General features: G+C 40.9%; 1 protein-coding gene across 3 annotated transcripts in view; it reads left to right on the top strand.

Moving 5' to 3' along the window:
• Nucleotides 1–22,204, top strand: part of LOC121703889 (butyrophilin-like protein 10) — a 43,666-nt gene that overhangs the window by 6,865 nt on the left and 14,597 nt on the right. For all 3 annotated transcript variants that reach the window (XM_042084369.1, XM_042084367.1, XM_042084368.1), the window contains exons 2-3: nt 11,806–11,889; nt 12,855–13,193. In XM_042084369.1, the coding sequence (XP_041940303.1) occupies nt 11,835–11,889; nt 12,855–13,193 (394 nt within the window). In that variant the 5' untranslated portion in view covers nt 11,806–11,834. The remainder of the gene's footprint in view (nt 1–11,805; nt 11,890–12,854; nt 13,194–22,204) is intronic.

Raw genomic sequence — 22,204 nt, 5'->3', positions numbered from 1 at the left:
AACCAAATAAAAGTGTTCGCTAAATACATGTTTAAGCATTAAATAAGTCATACTATAGTTTATTAACATAACAATGGGAACATGATTACAGTTAACATGTAATAAACTCGGAAATTCTAATTAAAACACAACCGTATTTTTATTGCTAACATAGTGAGTCACTCATGTGGTGTTTAATGCATTTCATCACAAAAACAAGTTACACAGATAACCTTCAACTCAGAATATGTCCTACAGTACTTAGCGGGCATAAGCCTAATGCAGAAATGCATCTACCGTCAGCAACAACCGACAAGAAAAAAACATTTTACTTCTAGTAACACTGGATTTGCTATGTGTGCTTGCCTCCATACTAGAGCTTGATAATGTGCTCTTCTAATATGCCATTGAGCAGCATCACTTGTTGGTGGTCGAGCCTCCGATCCTCGACATCTAGAAAACAGTGGCTCTGGCATAGTGTTGTCACCATACCAAAATGATGACTTCGATACAATACCTGCCATAAATATCTTGATACTTGATACTGAAACGATATCCAAATCCTCAAAAATATCTGGAAAAGAAAGGACGCAGGCCTACTCCAAGTGTATTGAGACATTTGTGTTGAATTTGGTGCACTTTTGGTCAATTCTGGGTTTTAAACTTCTAAACATCCTACATAATTATTATTTTTGTAATCAGTAAAATAGTAGTTTGTGTGTGATAAGTCCTTTATTGTTTGTTATAGCTCATTTATATTGTGTGGTGTTTTGGCAATAAATTACCTTTAAATAGCCAAAGTAGACTAGATCAAGGTCAGTGTTCAAATTACTGCATGCAAATCACTTAATGCTATGCAGAAGAGCCTAATATTTAGGCCATCTGATGTAGGCTACCCTAGGCCTTCCTGTGTTTATGGGATTTCTTTGACAGTTGCAAAGGGAAAAAATTGAAGATAGTCTTCTACACTACTTCTTCCCAGTGTAATTTAATAAGTATGTTTCAACCACTCAGGTCCATTATCTGTTGCAATATCTGTGTGCATTCCTACATTAGGTCTATTTCTTTGATAGTTAACATCATTTGCTACCACATAACAAATATCAAATAACAATACTAAAGTTTCTTACAAACTTCCCTGCATGCTTCTTAAATGTGCTGCAGTCAGATGGGTGTCCTAAAGACATAACTAGATCTTGAGCATCTATTTTACCAGTGTTGAATGAGCAGTTTTTGCAGTGATCACTACTGGACATTCCACATTGCTAGACAGCACTTGAGTGAGGATAGACTTATTTCCACTTCAACAATAACTATAGCTATCTGCAATAGCTACAGTACAGCGAGAAAGCGATAAATAAATCAGCTTTTTACCACCTCAAAAATATTGCCAAACTCAGAGGGCTGATGTCAAAACATGACTTAGAAAAACTCATTCATGCATTTATCTCCAGCAGGGTTGATTACTGCAATGCTTCAGGTGATACAAAATGCAGCAGCTAGGACTCTAACAAAAACTAAAAGAACTGACCACATTACTCCAATTCTTAAGTCCTTGCACTGGCTTCCAGTGAGTCACAGAATTGACTTTAAAGCACTATTGCTTGTTTATAAATCAGTAAATGGAGCAGGACCTAAATACTTGTCAGACATGCTTCAGCAGTACACACCTTCTCGTCCTCTCAGGTCCCAGGTGAAAAACCTGCTAGTAAAACCTACAGTTAGAACTAAACATGGTGAAGCAGCTTTTAGCTGCTATGCGGCTCAGCTGTGGAACCAACTTTCGGATGACATTAAAAAGGCCCCAACTGTAGCCAGTTTTAAATCTAGACATAAGACCAAACTGTTCTCAGATGCTTTCTGCTAACTGTGCCGAGTTACAAATTCTGAATCTGCCTTGATAATTATTCTACTTTGTCTTTTATTACTTTTTTTACTACTTTTGCCTTTGTTTTTGCTTATTAATTATTCTTTATTTTTAAATGATTTTACCTTGTGTTTTATGTTTTCTTTTTATTATGATCTTTACCTTTTAACTATTCTTTGACTATATTGCCCCTCTATGCTTTTATTTGGTTTTGTTTATGTAAAGCACATTGAATGACCTCTGTGTATGAAATGTATAAATAAACTTGACTTGACTTGACTAATCAGTTATTAGCTGAGGATTTGTCATAGGTCCACTTCCCTTTCAGCATCATATGCAGTAATGATGCACTGGAAAATGTTTCTTTTTGTTGCACTATAAAGGATATATTGTCTACATTTTTTGCAAATGATGCAATCTCCATAGCACTCGCAGCACTCCTAAAACATGCACACTCTTCCATGTTTCTGCATGGCTGGAATTTGAATGATAGGAAAGAGCACCAGTGAGATGTTTTAACTAGGCAAGCACAGTCGCCATTACAGTAAAAAAAAATACAGTGTAAATCCTCTGTAAAGGCTGACAACTGTTCATAATAGTGACAAAAGACTTTCTACAGAAAAATGAGCAGTCACCTACTATTCTATAAATTTATTATCAAGGAATCTATTTAGTTTCTAAACGTCATACAGAATTTTAGCTATTATTTCAATTTATATTTTAATTTTAGCTTATTTTCATTTGCTACTTGAGGGTCATTGGGGTAATTCCTGTCTTCTCCAACAACATATCTGACACATAAAGAGTATATTAATGCCTTATTTTTTGCAATTCCTATGATATCTGATGGCAAAACCAAAAAGTATGTGAATTATGCTAATTAGCCATCTTAAAACTCAAAATTGAGCTTGGTAAACAGAATATTTGAATTCAGCACCCTCAAATTGTGTGAAATAGCCCCTATACCGACTTTTCCTCAAATTTGCCAACAGGACTTTTTTCTGAACGTTTGTTAGCTATCTGCTCTCCCTCTATATTACACTTTCTAACTTGAGAGGAGACAAGTTTTAAATAGGAAAATTACCGGAAATCTCAAGTCACTTTTAAACGTGATGCTAGCAGGCGAGATGCTAATGGTCCCGTCTGCACCACAAGCCATTCAATGAGACGTGATTACAGATTTTAACAACGTTTCCTATAGGAAGTTGGAGATCCATAATGAGACACGATTACAGCTTTTAACAACGTTTCCTATAGGAAGTTGGAGATCCATTGACACAGTAAAACATTAGCCACCATAGCCAATACGAAGTTAGTTGTACAGCCTGGGAGGAGTGATCATGTTAAACGTTGAACTAAAATCAAGGAACAGAACTCGGGCGAGAGCGGACTTAGCTTCACAATACAGTACATTCCACCATGTGGCTTAGATTTTTAAGTCACCCACAATTGAAAACAAAAGTAAATCAGACCATTGGACTGATTCTGAATGCAGAAAAAAAATCAGGAAAAGAGCCTGAGGAAATTATGTAGATAGGTATGGCCAAGCTAATGCCGTCATTATCATGAGGGTTGTTTGTAGATACAAATGAGTTCAGGAGTGATTATGTTTCTGGATGACCCATTGACCTTTAATAGATTTCGGAGCTGTCTTTACCCCAACTATGTTTGGGCTTGATTTTTGTGTATTTTTCCAGGCTTTGTGTAAACATTGGGGCTCTGTTCTGCTCTCAGAAAGTTTAAATATGTGGTAATCCACAGTGCCAAGAGCTGCGCCATAGTGCACAGGCCAAGGGAGTCACCCTGCAGCCTACTCTACCATTGACTATGCACAGACCAAACAAACTGGCAAGGAGGTGTCTTATGACCATTTAAACGAGCTTTATGACAAGCTCGGTGAGGATGTCTTAATGGTAGTCAGCCCCTAGTGCACAGGCCCTAGAGACCTTCTGGAATGTGAGGGGGTGGGTGTCTTTCCTGGCAGCAGAGTGAATGGTAGTTTGTGGGGCCTTGTCTGCGACTGGGCTTGGTGACCTTTAGATTTCTCTCATCTAGAAGACTTATTTTATTTAATTTCACTTGGTTTCCGACCGTATTTTCCTTATTATAGCCTATTAGATATTTTTCTGGGGTGGTGGAAATAACAGGTAAGGCTAAGGTATCCCTCCCCAACCCCATGAATACTCGTTAATCATTACGATTTTGTGATTACGGTTTTGTCCAAAATAATCGTGATTGTGATTTTTGCCATAATCGAGCAGGCCTAACATATGACCAGGCTGCCTTCTGACCACAGGGCCGCCCTGTAGATATCTCATACTGTAGGCCCTGGGCAGCATGCAGACACCCACCCTCACCACTCTCTCCACCCCAAGCGTTTCACTCCAGAAAATGTCCAGGCTGCCTTCTGACCACAGGGCTCCTCTATAGACTTGGAAATTCTGTTTTCTCCGATTTGAGGTACAGTGGAGAACTTTGGTTATACCAGCTGTAATCCTCTAGATAGAAAGGTCATCTTGGACTTAAATTGAAGCTTATAAACTTGGGAAGTTTTTCATGTGCCTTTGAGGCAGTGATGCATACAATAAAATGCTTGAAAGTGATCACTTTTGATGACAATTTGTCAGGCGGACAGACATTTTTTTGTCTTTTGGGGTATGTTGAGGGTGCAAACAACAGCAAAAAGGCAGCAATCCCCAGAATCTTTTCTGCCAGTTTCCCCCTATGTGTCAGGATACACCATGCACAATTTTAGGGTTATATGACCATACAGTCGTATGCAAAAGTTTGGGCACCCCTCTGAGATTTCATGACAATTTGCTCTTCCTTTATAATAGAAGATCACAGCAACAAGATTTGTTTTCCTACAAAGATGTAGACGTTTGAGTGTTTTCCAGACCAAAATTCTTAGAGTAGCATTACATAGTTTTATTATAATAAAATAAAATGCAAAAAATGGGATGTGCAAAAGTTTGGGCACCCTTTTAATAGCATTCATTTCAAGACCTGTACGGATTTATAGCTGAGAGGTTGCAGCACAAAACTGCTTTGATTAGCTCGTTAGACCTTCAATTACAAAGACAGGTGGAAAAAGGCTATTTAACATAGGTAATAGCTGGCTGTGCTTGTCCTAGGTTCTTTCTTAGAGAGTGGCAACATGGGGACCGCAAAACAACTCGCCACTGACCTGAAAGCTAAGATAATCCAACATTATGAACTAGAAATGCAATTCCAAGGAATTACCAGTGCATGAAAATGCTAAAGTTGTGATGTAAAATATCATGTATAGTTAAAACAGATAATACAGAGATGGTTACTACGGTGATGCTAGGATAGACATGGTGGTTGCATAGCTTAATAAAAGTTGATAGTTTAAAAGTAGACTGTTTAAAAGCTGAATGTAGATAGTTTAAAAGTTGTTGATAGACAGTAGATAGTTTAAAAGTTGTTGATAGACAGCTAGTTTAATAGATAGTTTAATGATAGTTTAAAAGTAGACCGTTTAAAAGTTGAAGGTAAATAGTTTAAAAGTTGTTGACAGACTGGAAGTTGCATGAATGTTGATATTCAAATAGTTTAATGGCTGTGTATAGGTAGATATTTGACGATAACTGAAAGTTGGAATGGCTCTAATGTTTGCTAGCAGTTATGCTAAGATTTTTAACTATGCTAACCATGTTACTTAGCTAATGTTTTATAGCAGTGCTAGCAATGCTAACCTGTTAACCATGCTACTTAGCTAACGTTTTCTAGCAGTTTAATGAATGTTGATATTCAAATAATTTAATGGTGATAACTGAAAGTTGGAATGGCTCTAATGTTTACTAGCAGTTATGCTAAGATTTTTAATTCTGCTAACCATGCTACTTAGCTAATGTTTTATAGCAGTGCTAGCAATGCTAACATGCTAACCATGCTACTTAGCTAACTTAACTAACATTTTCTAGCAGTTTTGCTAAACATGCTAGCAATGCTAACATGCTAACTATGTTAACCATGTGACTTAGCTAACTAAGCTTATCATTTTAGTAGCTATGCTAACTATGTTAATTAGCATGCTAACAATGCTAGCATGCTAATTATGTTAACCATGTTACTTAGCTAACCGAGCTAATCATTTTTAGCAGTTTTGCTAAAAATGCTAACTAACATGCTAGCATGCTAACTATGCTAACCATGTTACTTAGCTAATCATTTTTAGCAGTTATGCTAACTATGCTAACTAGCATGCTAACATGCTAGCATGTTAACTATGTTAACCATGTTACTTTAGCTAACCTAGCTAATCATTTTTAGCAGTTTTGTTAAAAATGTTAGCAATGCTAACATGTTAACTTTGCTAACCATGCTAACTAGCTACAGTGGGTAGGAGTCATAGTTGATGAAAAGTGTTGACATAGTTGATGACAAGTTAAAAGTTGTTGATAGACAGCTAGTGAATGTATATAGTTTAAAAGTTGAATGTAGATAGTTTAAAAGTTGTTGATAGACAGCTAGTTAGATAGATAGATAGATAGATAGATAGATAGATAGATAGATAGTTTAATGATAGTTTAAAAGTAGACCATTTAAAAGTTGAATGTAAAAAGTTCAGTAGTTTAATGGGTTACATTGTTTAACAGTGGATTATTGTAGTGAGGACTTTTATTTTGAAACTTTTGGGCAGAGGAAACAGTTGAATAGGATGTGTAGTCTTAATTGACCCAGATTGTATGCTTAAAGCCTGAGGCTGCAGGTGGCCTGAACACCTGCCATAGGATTCTAATTGCTTAACGGCCGTATTATGATGTCACAATCGGCAATTTTAAGTCTATGGGGATTTTTAAAAAGTTTTTCTTTAATAGTTTAAAAAGTATAAAAGTTTCAAAGTCATACCAACCCGATCTGTTTGAAGACCTACGTAACAAAGTTTGAATGAAGTTTCTAAGTTAAACTGTTCAAGAGAAATAGCGTACGGAAAAAGTGGTAAGCGGAATAATAATAATAAGAAGAAGTTGCCTAGGAAGAACAGTACTGTGCATTTTCATGCACTGTAATTAGGAGAAGGGTACAAAAAATTATCTGACAGGTTTAGACTGTCTGTCTCCACAGTCAGAAATGTAGTTGTGAAATGGAAGGCCACAGGAACAGTCCGTGTGAAGGAAAGATGTGGTAGGCCGAGAAAAATAGGGGAAAGGCACAGGCGAAGGATGGTTAAAATAGTCACAGAGAAACCACAGACCAACTCCAGAGAACTACAACAACATCTGGCTGCTGATGGTGTAGTTGTTCACCGTTCCACAATCCAGCGTACTTTGCACCAGGAAGAGCTAATTGGAAGGGTGATGCGCAAAAAGCCTTTCCTGAGTGTTCGTCACAAGAAGAGTCGCATGAGGTATGCAAAAGCACATCTGGACAAGCCAGAAGCATTTTGGAACAAAATACTGTGGTCAGATGAGACCAAGATTGAGTTATTTGGTCATAACACGAACAGGTATGCATGGCGGAAAAAACACACTGCATTCCATGAAAATAACTTGTTGCCCGCTGTAAAGTTTGGTGGAGGATCCATCATGTTATGGGGCTGTGTGGCTAGCACAGGTACTGGAAAACTTGTTAAAGTTGAGGGCCACATGAATTCGTTACAGTATCAGGAGATTCTTGACAAGAATGTTCAAGAGTCAGTCACAAAGTTGAAGCTACGCCGGGGTTGGATCTTTCAGCAGGACAATGATCCTAAGCACCGTTCAAAATCCACCAAGGAATTCCTGCAGAAGCACAAGTTCAATGTTCTGGAATGGCCATCCCAGTCCCCAGACCTTAACAAGATTGAAAATGTATGGATGTATTTGAAGAAGGCTGTCCACGCACGGAGGCCAAGAAACCTGACTGAACTGGAGGCGTTTTGTGTGGAGGAATGGGCCAAAATACCACCTGCCAGACTTAAGGGACTTGTCCTTGGCTACAGGAGGCGTCTACAGGCCGTTATTGCAGCAAAAGGAGGCAATACTAAATATTAATGGAATTATTTCTTAGGGGTGCCCAAATTTACACACATGCCTATTTTTCTTTAAATGCACATAAATATGTTTCTGTTGGACCAATAAAAGTTATTTTACTACTGAGATGTTTCTGTTACCTTAAGGTATAACATAATGTTAAAATGAAGTTGCTGCTTCAAAAGCTCAGCAAGTGACAAACTGATGCAGTGGTTTTCGTAAGGGGTGCCCAAACTTTTGCATACGACTGTATATGTAGCTGTAGTACCTTACATCATTCCGCCAAAAGCTTTTCACAAAAAGGGTGTTTTTTGGACCCTGAGACCAAACGGGGCCGAGTTGTGGGTGGTCATTATCAACTTGTGATGGCCCAAGGTATAAGATAATAGGAAAAAATAGTGAAAAAAAGGTAGAAAAAAAAACATTCTGAGGAGTGGACCTGGCTCCCGGCCTAACAGGAGAGAGCGAGCAGCACTCGTAGTCCTAGTGCGATATCTACTGATTTATTTAATAAAAGTGCGATATCTACTGATTTATTTAATAAAAGTGCAATATCTACTGATTTATTTAATAAAAACTGATTTATTTAATAAAAGACAAGTGCGATATCTACTGATTTATTTAATAAGATATCTACTGATTTATTGAATAAAAGACATGTGCGATATCTACTGATTTATTGACTAAAAGACATGATTTATCAAAGGAGAAATGATGATACTGTAAGTCTGTGAAGAGTGCCTGCTACTGTGTCCTCTCGGAAATGTGGTAAACACTGCCCCCTGGTGGTAGAAAACTACAATGTTTAAGGTGGAATCTAAACTCAACTCCACCGCCAACTTCAGCTTCATTATGTGGTCAGTGTGTTAGATTCAGACGCTAGTGTAGTGTAGGGTAGCCCACTATGTGGTCAGTGTGTTAGTCAGACGCTAGTGTAGTGGAGTGGAGTGGAGTGGAGTGTAGTGTAGTGTAGGGTAGCCCACTGTGTGGTCAGTGTGTTAGTCAGACGCTAGTGTAGTGTAGTGTAGTGTAGTGTGTTGATGAGACGCTAGTGTAGTGTAGGGTAAGCCCACTATGTGGTCAGTGTGTTAGTCAGACGCTAGTGTAGTGTAGTGTAGGGTAGCCCACTGTGTGGTCAGTGTGTTAGTCAGACGCTAGTGGAGTGTAGTGTAGTGTAGGGTAGCCCACTGTGTGGTCAGTGTGTTAGTCAGACGCGAGTGTAGTGTAGTGTGTTGATGAGACGCTAGTGTAGTGTAGGGTAGCCCACTGTGGTCAGTGTGTTAGTCAGACGGTAGTGTAGTGTAGTGTAGTGTAGGGTAGCCCACTGTGTGGTCAGTGTGTTAGGCCATCCTTAAAAATATTTTTGTTTGCAGTAACAGCCAAAAAAAATTAAAAATGGGTCGGTAGGTAGGTCAATATTTTTTTTTTTTTTCAAGATTCAAAGTAAAAAAAAAAAAGTACAATTTTGGTCATGGTGATTACGTAGGAATGAATTTACACAAATGTGCATATCGTGACGTAACTGACTGGGTCTTCAACCCGTGCCTTCAGGCGCACCATTGCAAACCTCATTCTGATGCAGGTTATATAGACCAGCCTTTCTCAAACTTCTTTGACCTGAGGCCCGGTCATGGCAGACTTTTGGGTCATAGGGCTCATCTACATGTACCCAGAAAGAAGGCTACAATAGCTCTTGGCCACGTTATATTGAAATTTGACTATACAATACTCAATGCTATACAGTGTATTATACAGTCTCTGCTCTGTTTCTAAGGAAGTTCCAAAAAACAACGTCGTTCTATTAAGTTTCGTTAAATAAATAAATAGCCTTCCAACAGGTTGAAGCGGAGCTTTGATACCAACGTTATCGATTAGTTTCATTTTCTCTATATGGTATGAATGCTCATACCACCACTTAATTGTAGGGCTCCATGTTTAATGACATCGATAGCAGAAACGTTTGTTTTCTTTTTTCGTCGATCCGCGGTTTCTTGAGACACGTTTGCATGTAGGCAATTTATATTCACAATACTTGGGCCTACTAAAAGAAATATTATTTTATTGCATTTGTATTGGTTGTTTAGAGTAAAAAAAACAATCGGTCGGTATTAACGCAAGTTTACAACCGGCAAGTCGGTCGGACTAAAAGGGGAAAAAAATAAATATTTGGGTCGGTTCTAAATTGACAGGGTCGGTCGGGTTACGGCAAACGAACATATTTTTAAGGATGGCCTTAGTCAGACGCTAGTGTAGTGTAGTTTAGTGTGTTGATGAGACGCTAGTGTAGGGTAGCCCACTATGTGGTCAGTGTGTTAGTCAGACGCTAGTGTAGTGTAGTGTAGGGTAGCCCACTGTGTGGTCAATGTGTTAGTGTAGTGCAGTGGTGGAGGAAGTACTGAATCTCAGTACTTAAGTAAAAGTACAAATACACAGAGAAATATTTACTTTAGTAAAAGTAAAAGTACCACAATGACAACCCTACTTAAGTAAAAGTAAAAAGTACCTGCTTTTAAATGTACTTTAAGTATTAAAAGTAAAAGTATTTGCATAATGATTTATTCTCTTAATATCTATATTCTAAAAAAAAAAATAGTATGGGCTGTGGCATTTTAATTAAGCTAGTTTTAGGTTAGGCTATATTCGACAGATAGTTTTAAGCTAATGCAATTGTGCTTACCATCTGTGGCCCAGTTTACATTCTGACCTACAATTCTAGAGACTGTAATTCTGGTGATCTGCTGAGTATATCATTCAGCAAAACACGAGAGCCTGAAGTTTAACGGGGTAGACCAGGGAAACGTCGGGTGGATCGTAATGCCAATTCTGCTGATTGAACAGAAAAGTTGCTGAGAAGGGTGTCTTTATGATTAGGTTCAGTTTCACTTGCGCAGACGCACATAGACATTGAATGAGCGCTCACATTTCTACCCCCCCCCCCAATTGTAGGCTATGCATCTTTATTTGATCACACACAATTAAGACAATATTTTCTAATCTGGAAAATGCTACGTTTTTTTCCGGCCAGCGGTTCTATAATAGTCTACCATTCATTTGTGCCGCAAATGATCAGACGTGTGACAGAAGCATGGGCATAGCCTGTAACTTCGCTGATCCGCGGAGAGCAATCTCATCGGAGAGGAGGCCCTAACGCTGCAGATAACAGACAGAGAAAGGCACAGAACACAGTTGCATGTCCAGTGTAGCCATGGGTCTGGTGAATATAGCCTACCGAATGCAGATGGCTACAAGCTCACGCTTTGCCTGGTCTAGATTAGAAGCTTATGTTTCAAAGATTTAGAAGCTGGGCACGTAGCGCTGCAGAACCTGTGGTAGCAACCCCGCCGCCTGGTAAAACAAACGTGTTTGTCAGAGAGAAAAAAAATCTGATCATAAAATGTATCGTAAAAAGGAACGATGGTGTTGTAAAAATGTAGCGGAGTAAAAGTACAGATAATTGCTGTAAAACGTAACGAAGTAAAAGTCAAAAGTATGCACTATAAATTCTACTTAAGTAAAGTACAAATACGTGGAATATTTACTTAAGTATAGTAACGAAGTATTTGTACTTCGTTACATTCCACCACTGGTGTAGTGTAGTGGAGTGTAGTGTGTAGATGAGACGCTAGTGTAGTGTAGGGTAGCCCACTATGTGGTCAGTGTGAAGTTACATGAAGACATTATGTAGAAAAGGGCCAACAGATAGATGGATCATGTTAAGATTTCCAGGCTTCCATGATTTTCTTGTTTGTAAATTTGAAACCACACATGTAAACACCTTTCCATTATCTTTTCCCATATGAGTTGTTGGGCAAGGCCCCAAAGTTAGGAATGTGTTCACATGACACTGGAAAAGATGATTGAACCTTGTTACACTGCATCAGGGAACAACACCACATTATGTAATAACTGCTGCATTTTGTAATTTGCAGATCTAGTACATGGTAATATTCATGGAAGGTACTGTGTGTGTTTGCTTTTCAGGTCGTTGGGTTGTCTGCCATCTTGCCAAGATGAAGGATTTATACTGGAGTCTCTTGGTTCTCTGCATCATATCGACCGCAGCAGGTACAGAGAACGTGTGTGTGTGTGTTGTCCTGATGTGTTGTCATGGTGTGTTGTCCTGGGGCCTATTGCACAAAACTAGGATAAGGGATTAAGCCGGGATATCTTGGATATCCTGGCTCAATTTATTTGTGATCCAGTTGCATAAAAGCAGGATAGGGGGCAGCAGGATATGTTATGGTATAAATCACCATGACGATTTATTCTGTGGAGCTAGCCTGCTCCAGACCAGGCTAAATTCTAGGATCTATTTAATCTCATCCCTTATCTCAGTCAGCAGTCACCACAAACGGAAACCAATAGTTATTCCACTGCCCACTACACATTGTTATCACATATACCTAGACCCACTGTCATTATTTAAATGTTTGTGATCATTAATTAACTTTTACATACTCGCCATTCCCGACCGGTCATGCAACAACGTGACGTCACGGGAGTGCCTAACCATTTCACGCGTGGTGGTCACGGCACTAGCTGCAATATTCTCCTTAACAGAGGTGTTGCTGTTGTGAGAAGGCTATCTACCTACTTCACACCGTAGAAGAAGCAATGAAGCCGCTCTAGTTATGTCTAGTTGCCATGGTGAATCAGTAAATCTGTGATCGGTGGTGGGGTCTATTTGAGGGAGGCTGAGCGCGCACTTATCCAGGATAGGTTTCACCTGGCTTGATGAATCCGTGTCTGCTCATCCTGGCTTGCTCGTTGTGCAACCAATTAAGCCTGTATGCTCTTGTTTTGGATTCATTGAGCGCAGCTCAGTAACTTATCCCGGATGTCTTAATTCTGCTTTTGTGCAACAGGCCCCTGGTGTGTTGTCATGGTGTGTTGTCCTGATGTGTTGTCCTGGTGTGTTGTTTCTGTCCTGTAGGTGTGGAGGTGGGTTGGTCCTGATGTGTTGTCCTGGTGTGTTGTTTCTTTCCAGTAGGGAAGGTCATGGATCATGTTGTGTTGTTTCTGTCCTGTAGGTGTGGAGGTGGTGGGTCCTGATGGTCCTGTAGTCGCTGTGGTTGGTGAAGACCTGATCCTGCCTTGCTCCCTAAATTCCAGCACCAGTGCAGTGGATGATGAGATGACGTGGCTGATTGGGACTAAAATTGTGCATCATCACAAAAATCGCCAGGACTGGACCGACCAGCAGCTCCCAGCCTACAGAGGGAGGACCAGTCTGTTCACAGAGGAACTGCAGAGAGGAAACCTCTCACTGAAGATCAGAAATGTCACACTCTCAGACGCAAACACATACCGGTGTTACATCGCAACTGACACTATGCCTGCTGAGGCGACAGTGTCTGTCACAGTGGAGAGTAAGTACTGATGTGAATCTCACTTTCTGTTCCATGACTCTAGACCAGGGATGGGCAACTGGCTGCCCGCGGGCCACATGCGGCCCTCCTCCTCACTCAGTGCGGCCCTCGGATCAATTTTGAAATGTCATTAAAATGTTCGTTTCACGTGTTTTTACCACATCTGATCAGGATCCTTATTGTAATGATACGGTCCACCGATAGGGGCGCTTCCTATATAAAAAATCCAGCGGAGTCGAGCTTTCTTCACTACAGCCAGCGAGCGAGGAAGAGATACAGAGAATGGTTTAAACAGAAAACTCAGAATCGTAGACAAGGTGGGAAACAGCTGATCTTAACACATAATTCAACAATTCACAGTCAACTTATGTGTTTGGAAAGCTATGCTTAGAAACGAAATCAGTCGTAACACTCAAGATAACTAAAAGTAGGCTACACCGGAGCTGCTTGAGCCGCTGTCGTAGCCGACCTCAAAGCACAGGTCATGGAATTTCAAAAATACCATCAACATTTTAATAAAGTCTATTCCAGACATGGAATGTCAGAGAATTATATCTTTGGGGGGCAAAGTCATGGAATATCAGGGAATTTTGGTGTAGGAGTTTAAAATTGTCTTGCCAAAATACATTAGGCCTAATTTATATTCAGCATTGGTGTTTATTGAGTTATTACAGTAGCTTTTTCCATGAGTGGTTGTAGTTACCCCCACCTGTTTTTTTCAATGGCCATTTTTTAATTTCCGGATTGGTCATTGAAATTCAGGATTTTTGTCAGGGAAGTCATGGAGTTTTACATTTGACTTGGAGTAGGAACCCTGGTTAAGAAGATACACTAACAACAGAGCCTTTTTACAAGAGTCACTATTACCCATTGCACTGGGAAAAAGGTTTATTGTGAAGGTGTAATATTTTTTAGTTTATTTCAAGTTCATTGGTGAATAGAAGCAATATTAAAAATGCATTTGAGTATAGAAAATATTAAATTAATGGATGTTGGTTTAATAAACCGTGCAGACATACAGCAGACAAGCTAGTGTATATATTTTTAATACTCCTGATCACATCTGGCCCTCTGACAGCGACAAGAAAATTCTGTGGCCCTCTCTGTCATCAAAGTTGCCCATCTCTGCTCTAGACATACTGTGGTGTAGCTTCTTGAAAATCTGCTAAAAAATTAAGTGTTCAAATATTCATCAAAGTAAATAGAAAGATTGTTGTGCCCCCTGCTGGTTATAACTAGTATTTTAACTTTTACACAAAATAATTTGGTCTGAGCTTAGAGTTTATCCAAGGTTACTTGATTACTGAATAGCATTAGTTTCTTTATATGAACTGACTTGCAACATCAGAACTATCCAACGATGGAATAATGTATAAAACGCCGGTCATTATCAGAAAGGTCCCGAGAGGGCGAACAGACCCTGACGCACCAGAACGGAAAAATTAACTCCACATGATATGACTCTTTACATTTATTTGCTACCGTTTCATCATGGCTTTTGCTGAGAAACAAATAGTTCACAACACAGGCTTAACTTAAAAAATAAAAACATTCTTTAGAGCACAACTGATCAACCGTCTGTGTTAGGGCCAATTTAAGCTTAAGTTTATTTTATTGAAATTTACCTCCCCCTGCTGGCACTTTTACTTGCTTTATGACACCACCAGGAACTCCTATATATGGAGACAGGAAGTGAGGCCTGGCAGGTGAACGCATTAGAGAAGAAGCGCTAGCCACAGTGGGGAGCGATATAGTTTTTTGACCACGAACACACAAACTCACGAACAGTAACAACTTACAAAACAACATTGAAGCTTTTCGTTTACATTTACATTGATACACGCATACATCTTTGGAATATATTTAGGTTGTATTTAGAAGGATAGAAGATCCTATTTTTGTTGGAATTTGAATATTTAAGTTTGTTTGAACGTGCGTCCGAAATCCCCCCGGCCTGGCTCGCGCGGCGGCTTGATAAGAAGGTGAGACAAGTTGCCAAAATAAAGTAAAAAAAAACTTCGTCAAGGATTAGGAAAGCATTCCGTCTTGGATTACCGACACCGGAGGATAAACCACGCGCATTCAACGCTGTTATCAGGACACCTGGTGCATTGGAGAAAGCTGCTGATGGTGAAAACTTTCGTCGGGTCGTGAGTAACGCGATAAACCACCCGAACTCTGATTGTTTTATGTGGACAAGCATAACGTTGACTCTTTGATTGAGTGCTTGATAAACGTCGGGAAAGTTTGATACAGTGTAGCGTGCTTTGAATTGAAACATTTCAACGTTGAGACTGCAACGTTGTAACATTGTGTTTTAGTCACCTCGTCTGCTACATGTGAAGTGCTTGGCTGTACTTTAAAATATAAACTTTGAAGCTCACGCATGCCAGCGTGAATGAAACATAAGTGTTCATTGATTTAGAAATAATTGATTTGATAGCATACGGTTTTGGGTTTCATTAGTGGAACTTTTGATTGTTTGTTTAAATTGCGTGAATCACGCTGCATTTAAAGGCCTATTGAACGTGTCCTTCAAGCCTAAAAATGTTAATGGCCACTATGGATGATACTCATTCTGCTGAAATGGACAAGCATATTAAGGAACTGAAAAAAGTCAGAAAAGGCAAATTAGCAAAATGTACACGCAAAATGAATGACATTAAAAGGACAATGCAAGAAAAGGATATTGATGCTGTGAAACATTTTCTCATTTTCCAATCAGTTTGTGAAGAATTTAAGAATGCCCATGATGCTGTGCAAAATGTATTACCTGAACAGGAAAAACAAATAGACAAAGTTGAATGGTATAAACCATTTGAAGATTTTCTTGGAAGAGGTACAGGATTGGGAGGAATTAATGGCAGAGCAAGAGGACTCAGATGAACAGGAATTTCTTGCAGAAGATCAGGAGTCTGTTGAACCAGTGACTGTATCAGAGCAGCAAGAGGGTGCATTAAATCCAGAGTCAAGCTGCTTCCATGTGGATCCATCAAGAGGATACCGCGAAGCTAAAAGACTCCTACAGGAGAACTTTGGAGATGACCTGAAAGTTACAATGGCATACATGGATAAGGCCCTGAAATGGACAAATATCAAGTCCGACGATGGAAAGGAACTACAGAGATATGCACTGTATCTTAGAGGCTGTTGTAACACAATGCAAGACCTAAAGATCATGGAAGAGCTGGATTTATCCTCCAACATGAAACTGATTATTACCAAACTGCCCTACAAACTGAGAGAGAAGTGGAGATCGACTGCATGTGATATCCTGGAAAGAACAGGTCGCAGAGCCCGTTTCCATAACCTCGTAGCCTTTATGGAGAAGCAGGCCAAGATCCTGCTGGACCCTCTGTTCGGTGACATTCAAGACCTCAACAAGACCAAGCAGCAGCCATTTCCAAACAGCCAAACTCAATAAGGAGCAAGGGCAGTAGCTTTGCTACAACAGTAGCAGTGTTGACTGGTGACTGCGACATCAGAACATGTGCAAAAGACCAAACATTCAAATATCAAAACATCTCTGACTCCTGTGCATTCTGTGAAGGCAAACATCAGCTGAAGGATTGCCAGAAGTTTAAGACACAGCCACATGTGGCCACAGTAGAGTTTCTGAAAACCAAAGGCTTCTGTTTTGGATGTCTTCTGAGAGGACACATGAGTAAAGACTGCAAGAGCAGGATGACCTGTGAGAAATGTCAAGGTAGGCACCCCACCATCTTGCATTTAGACAAAGTGAAGCCGACTGAGCCAGTAAAACAGAAGGAGACCTCCATCAACAGCGGTCATGTCACCCTCAAAGCTGGTGAAGTAACCGGGGCAGGCAAAGACTGTGCTCGGTCAATTGTGCCGGTGCAAGTAAAAGTCACTAAGGGAAGCAAGGCTGTGCTGACCTACGCCTTTCTGGATCCAGGAAGTTCAGGAACGTTCTGTACGGAGACACTGAGAAGACAGTTGAACGTCAGAGGCCGTAAGACTGAGATTCTCCTACGGACGATGGGGCAGATCAAGACTGTCTCAAGATACGAGCTTTCTGGACTGGAAGTAGGCAACCTGGATGGGAACACCTTTTTGGAACTCCCTAAAGTCTACACACAAGATGCCATCCCAGTGACCTTCACCCAGTGAAGTGATGGGTGATCAATGGACCACTCAACTCTTGCACTGCTGAGGAGTCTTCAAGATTGCCAACTTTAACTGCAAACCACATCTCTGTGACCGAGTTGAAGGATCTACTGGTACAGCAGTACAATCATGATTTTCCCGAGAGGAAATATGATGAAAAGAAAGAGATGTCTGCTGAAGATCTCAAGTTCATGCAGAGTGCCAAAAGCTCAGTAATGCTCAAGAACGGACATTACTATATGTCACTTCCACTGCGTGACCGAGATATTATGATGCCGAACAACCATGACGTTGCCAAGCAACGAGCCCTGAACCTGATCAGAAAGTTCAAATCAGATCCAACTTATGCTCTGGATTACAGGAACTTCATGACTGACTATGCCGAGATGGTGCCAAAGATGGTGCCAAAGGACAGGCTTCAGAGGCAAAATGGTAAAGTGTGGTACATCCCACATCATGCAGTGTATCACAAAAGGAAGAAAACCCTTAGAGTGGTATTCGTTTGTTCGTCAACATTCCAACAAACATCCCTCAACGATAAACTACTTCAAGGACCTGACCTGGCTAACCCTCTCCTCGCCGTTCTGCTAAGGTTCCGCCAAGAACCCATTGCTATGATGGCAGACATAGAAGGAATGTTTCACCAAGTCTGTGTCCATGATGATGACCGAGACCTGTTGAGATTCCTGTGGTGGCCAGACGGCGACACATCAAGGAACCTCGAGGAGTATCGGATGACCGTCCACCTATTCGGAGCAATATCCTCTCCAACATGTGCCAACTTTGCACTGCGCAAGACTGCAGATGACCAATGTCACGGCTATGCTGAAGAGGTGAGCAGGACCATCAAACGCAACTTTTATGTCGATGACTGTCTTAAGTCTGTGGCAACAGAAGACCAGGCCATTTCCCTCTGCAAAGACCTCAGAGACCTCTGCTCGCGGGGTTGATTCAAGCTCACAAAGTGGATTTGCAACAGCCGCTCTGTGCTTGCTTCCATTCCCGATGAGTACAAGGCGAAGCAGATCAAAGAACTGGATCTGGACAGAGAGAAGCTGCCACTAGAGAGAGCTCTAGGAGTTCAATGGAATATTGAAAAGGACACCTTCATTTTTCGTGTCACTCTCCAGGACAGACCCCTGACACGTCGGGGTATCCTATCAGTCGTCAGCTCTATTTATGATCCCTTAGGATTCCTGGCACCATTCATCCTAAAAGCAAAGCAGATCCTCCAAGGCCTCTGCAAACTGAAGTGCGGATGGGATGATGGCATATCAGAGACTTACCTCACACCTTGGAAGAAGTGGGTTGCTGAACTGGAGCAACTGTCCAATGTTCAAATCAACAGATGCATAAAGCCCAAGAACTTTGGCCAAGTTGAAAAGGCGCAGATGCATCACTTTTGTGATGAAAGCGAAAATGTCTACGGCAGTGTAAGCTACCTAAAACTGACCAACAGAGCAGGTGAAATCCATGTGACACTTGTTCTGGGGAAATCCAGAGTGACACCGCTGAAGCAAGTAACTATCCCAAGATTAGAGCTAGCCTCAGCAACACTTGCAGCCAAGATGGATCGACTGCTGGGGTCAGAACTGGAATTGGAGTTGGAGCCCTCAGTCTTTTGGACCGACAGCGAATCTGTGCTAAAATACATCAGAAATGAGAACAGAAGATTCAAAACCTTCGTGGCCAGTAGGATTTCAGACATCTGTGAACTTTCAGACAAAGACCAGTGGTGGCACATTGGCTCTAAAGAAAATCCGGCTGATGACGTTTCACGTGGTTTGAACATTGAAGGTTTCCTGAAGTCCAAAAGATGTTTCCAAGGACCAGTTTCTTGCTAAACCAGACACTGAATGGCCAAATGCGCTAAAAGAAAAAAGAAATGATAGTTAATTGTCTGCTTGTAGAAATGAAGAGCCCACTAAGCAAGCTAATTGAGTACTACTCACACTGGAACAGACTCAAAAGAGCTGTAGCATGGATGCTGAAGTTTCGGGCACTTCTGCAAGAACAGAAACTACATAGTCACTAGAACCGCTCAGACTGACCTAAAGTCCAAAGCAAAAGTAGGACTTACTGTAGAAGACCTGCAGGAGGCGGAAGATTGTATTATCCACTTTGAATAAAGAAAAGCTTTCCAGCAGGAGATTAACTCACTCAAGCGAGGGCAGCCATGTGCCAAAACAAGCACTCTCCGCAAGCTGGACCCAACTCTGGACCAGGGTATCTTGAGAGTAGGAGGTAGGCTCAACAAAACAGCCTTACCTAGTGAAATGAAGAACCCAGTAATTCTTCCAAAGAACTCACATCTCGAGACTGATCCTACAGCAAATCCATCTGCAAGTAGGCCACTCAGGACGAAGTCACATGCTAGCCAAACTGCGAGAAAGATTTTGGCTCATGCCATGGCTAGGAAAACCATAAAAGGGTGCATCTTCTGCCGAAGATATCAAGCCAAGGTGGAACAGCAGAAGATGGCAGATTTGCCACAGGACCGCATAACCCCAGATGAACCACCATTCACCCATGTGGGGGTAGATTACTTCGGGCCTATTGAGGTAAAGCGGGGCCGGTCGCAGGTAAAACGCTATGGGGTGATCTTTACCTGTCTTGTTTGCCGTGCAGTGCACCTTGAAGTGGCGAGTTACTGAACACTGACTCGTGCATCAATGCTTTACGCAGATTCATTTGCCGCAGAGGACCTGTGTCAAGCATCAGATCCGATTGCGGCAATAACTTCATTGGTGCAAACAGAGAGTTACAAGAGGCCTTGAAGGAAATTGATCACTCCAAAATCCAACATGCACTACTCAAGGAAGGAGTGAAGTGGACTTTCAATCCCCCCTCAGGAGCACATCATGGAGGAGTATGGGAAAGGTTGATTCGTCTCGTCAAAAAGATTCTTTATTCTATTCTGAAAGAGCAGCGCTTGGATGACGAGGCTCTCCAAACAGCACTGTGTGAAGTCGAGGCCATCATGAATGACTGACCCATCACCACAGTGACTAGTGACCCAAACGATCTGGAACCTCTTACCCCGAACCATCTTCTCCAGTTGTAATCAAAACCAGTCATGCCACCAGGACTCTTCCAGAAAGGAGATTTGTACTCCCAGCGAAGATGGAGACATATCAGACCTTTTCTGGCAGAGATGGGTAAAGGAATACTGACCTCTCATGCAGGAGAGAATCAAATGGAACAGACCCAGGAGAAACTTAACCACCGGAGACCTGGTCGTGATTGTGGATGAAACTGCCCCTAGGAACTCCTGGCAGCTGGGCAGAGTGGTCAAATCTCTACCTGGATCAAAAGGTCTAGTGCGAAGTGTTTTAGTGAAGACCAAAGCGAACATCCTTGAAAGGCCAGTGAGCAAACTATGCCTACTTATGGAAGCAGAAGATCACAAATAAAATGAGTCTATTGAGACTTGCACCAAAATAACTTTACTTAAATTTAGACTAATGTATCTGGACATTAGACTTTGAACTTTAATTGGCTCCTTCCTTTTGATAATTGTTCTCCATGTTGGCTCACAATTAGGGGCCGGTATGTTAGGGCCAATTTAAGCTTAAGTTTATTTTATTGAAATTTACCTCCCCCTGCTGGCACTTTTACTGGCTTTATGACACCACCAGGAACTCCTATATATGGAGACAGGAAGTGAGGCCTGGCAGGTGAACACATTAGAGAAGAAGCGCTAGCTTTCACTTTTTAGTTCCATCGCAAGAAGTGACCGGACTACTTGCGGAGTGATATGAAGGACGTAAATAAGAAACACAAAACCTGTTTTCCTTGACAGCGGTCTGTTATATTTAGCAATGGTCTGTTGTCGAGAAATATCAGATCACTGAACGTTGAGGCTGAGGCCCTACCCTGGAGTTCTCGCGAAAAGCACAATTTGAATTGTCTCTGCGAGACACTCTGGCAATGAGTAATGATGCATGTTACTTTTACCCCTTGCATCGCGAGGAACCAATCACATCGGTGTATCTGATATAGGTGGGCCATGAGGCGAGCTAAGCATATGATGACTGCGCTGCAACGAATCAGTCAGTAAACATTGGTCATAGTGTTATCCAATTGCATGCAGTGAGATTTTCAAATGCTTGCTTGGTGCCGTCCCTCAAGTTGGGCCATTTTCATTATTCGTGGCCAGACCCTTAATCTTTCTTTATTAACAGGGTCTGGATTTTCCAGGCTAAGAAGGCCCATTTAAGTAAATGGAACATTATGCAGCATTATAATGAGCCGTGTAATAACCTATTATAATGTGCAGATAATTCTTTCTTTATATCAACTGGTCCCACAGTCGTTCGTCTTTTCCCATAGAAAGTGAAATAAACCATTTTTGTCTGCTACTCATTCTTTAAGCCTTTTTTTTCCTTCTCGGGTCGACAATTGAGGGCAGCCCTCATTTTCAGTGTAGCCGAGATACAACATGAAACAATAATATAATAACAGCAACCACTGAGATCACAGCCTTAAAATAGATCAAATAAAATAAGAATAGATCAAATAAAATACAGACAATCAGGTAAAACAGCTACAGACTGGGACAGGGAGGCTTGTTACTAATTATTTGAATTGACCATAAGAAGCTAAATGATTTAGGTTAAATGTGTGTTGAATTGAGTTCCAAGTGGTGGGGGCATCAAAACAAAAAGCTGACTTTCCCAACTCAGAACGAACACTGGGGACTTTAAGCTGAAGATAGTTATTGGACCGAGTCAGATGAGGACCTGAGTGCCAGTTTAACAGAGAAGATATGTAAAAGTTCCCCAATAAGGGATTTGTAAATGAACAGTATCCAGTGTCTGGACCGTCTTTCTGTTAAGTATAGATATAAGTATACTCTTTTGATCCCGTAAGGGAAATTTGGC

Source organism: Alosa sapidissima, chromosome 2 (genome assembly GCF_018492685.1).
Source record: "Alosa sapidissima isolate fAloSap1 chromosome 2, fAloSap1.pri, whole genome shotgun sequence".
Taxonomy (NCBI): domain Eukaryota; kingdom Metazoa; phylum Chordata; class Actinopteri; order Clupeiformes; family Clupeidae; genus Alosa; species Alosa sapidissima.
The sequence above is the reverse complement of the archived record's forward strand: the minus strand, read 5'-3'. Positions and strand labels throughout refer to the sequence as shown.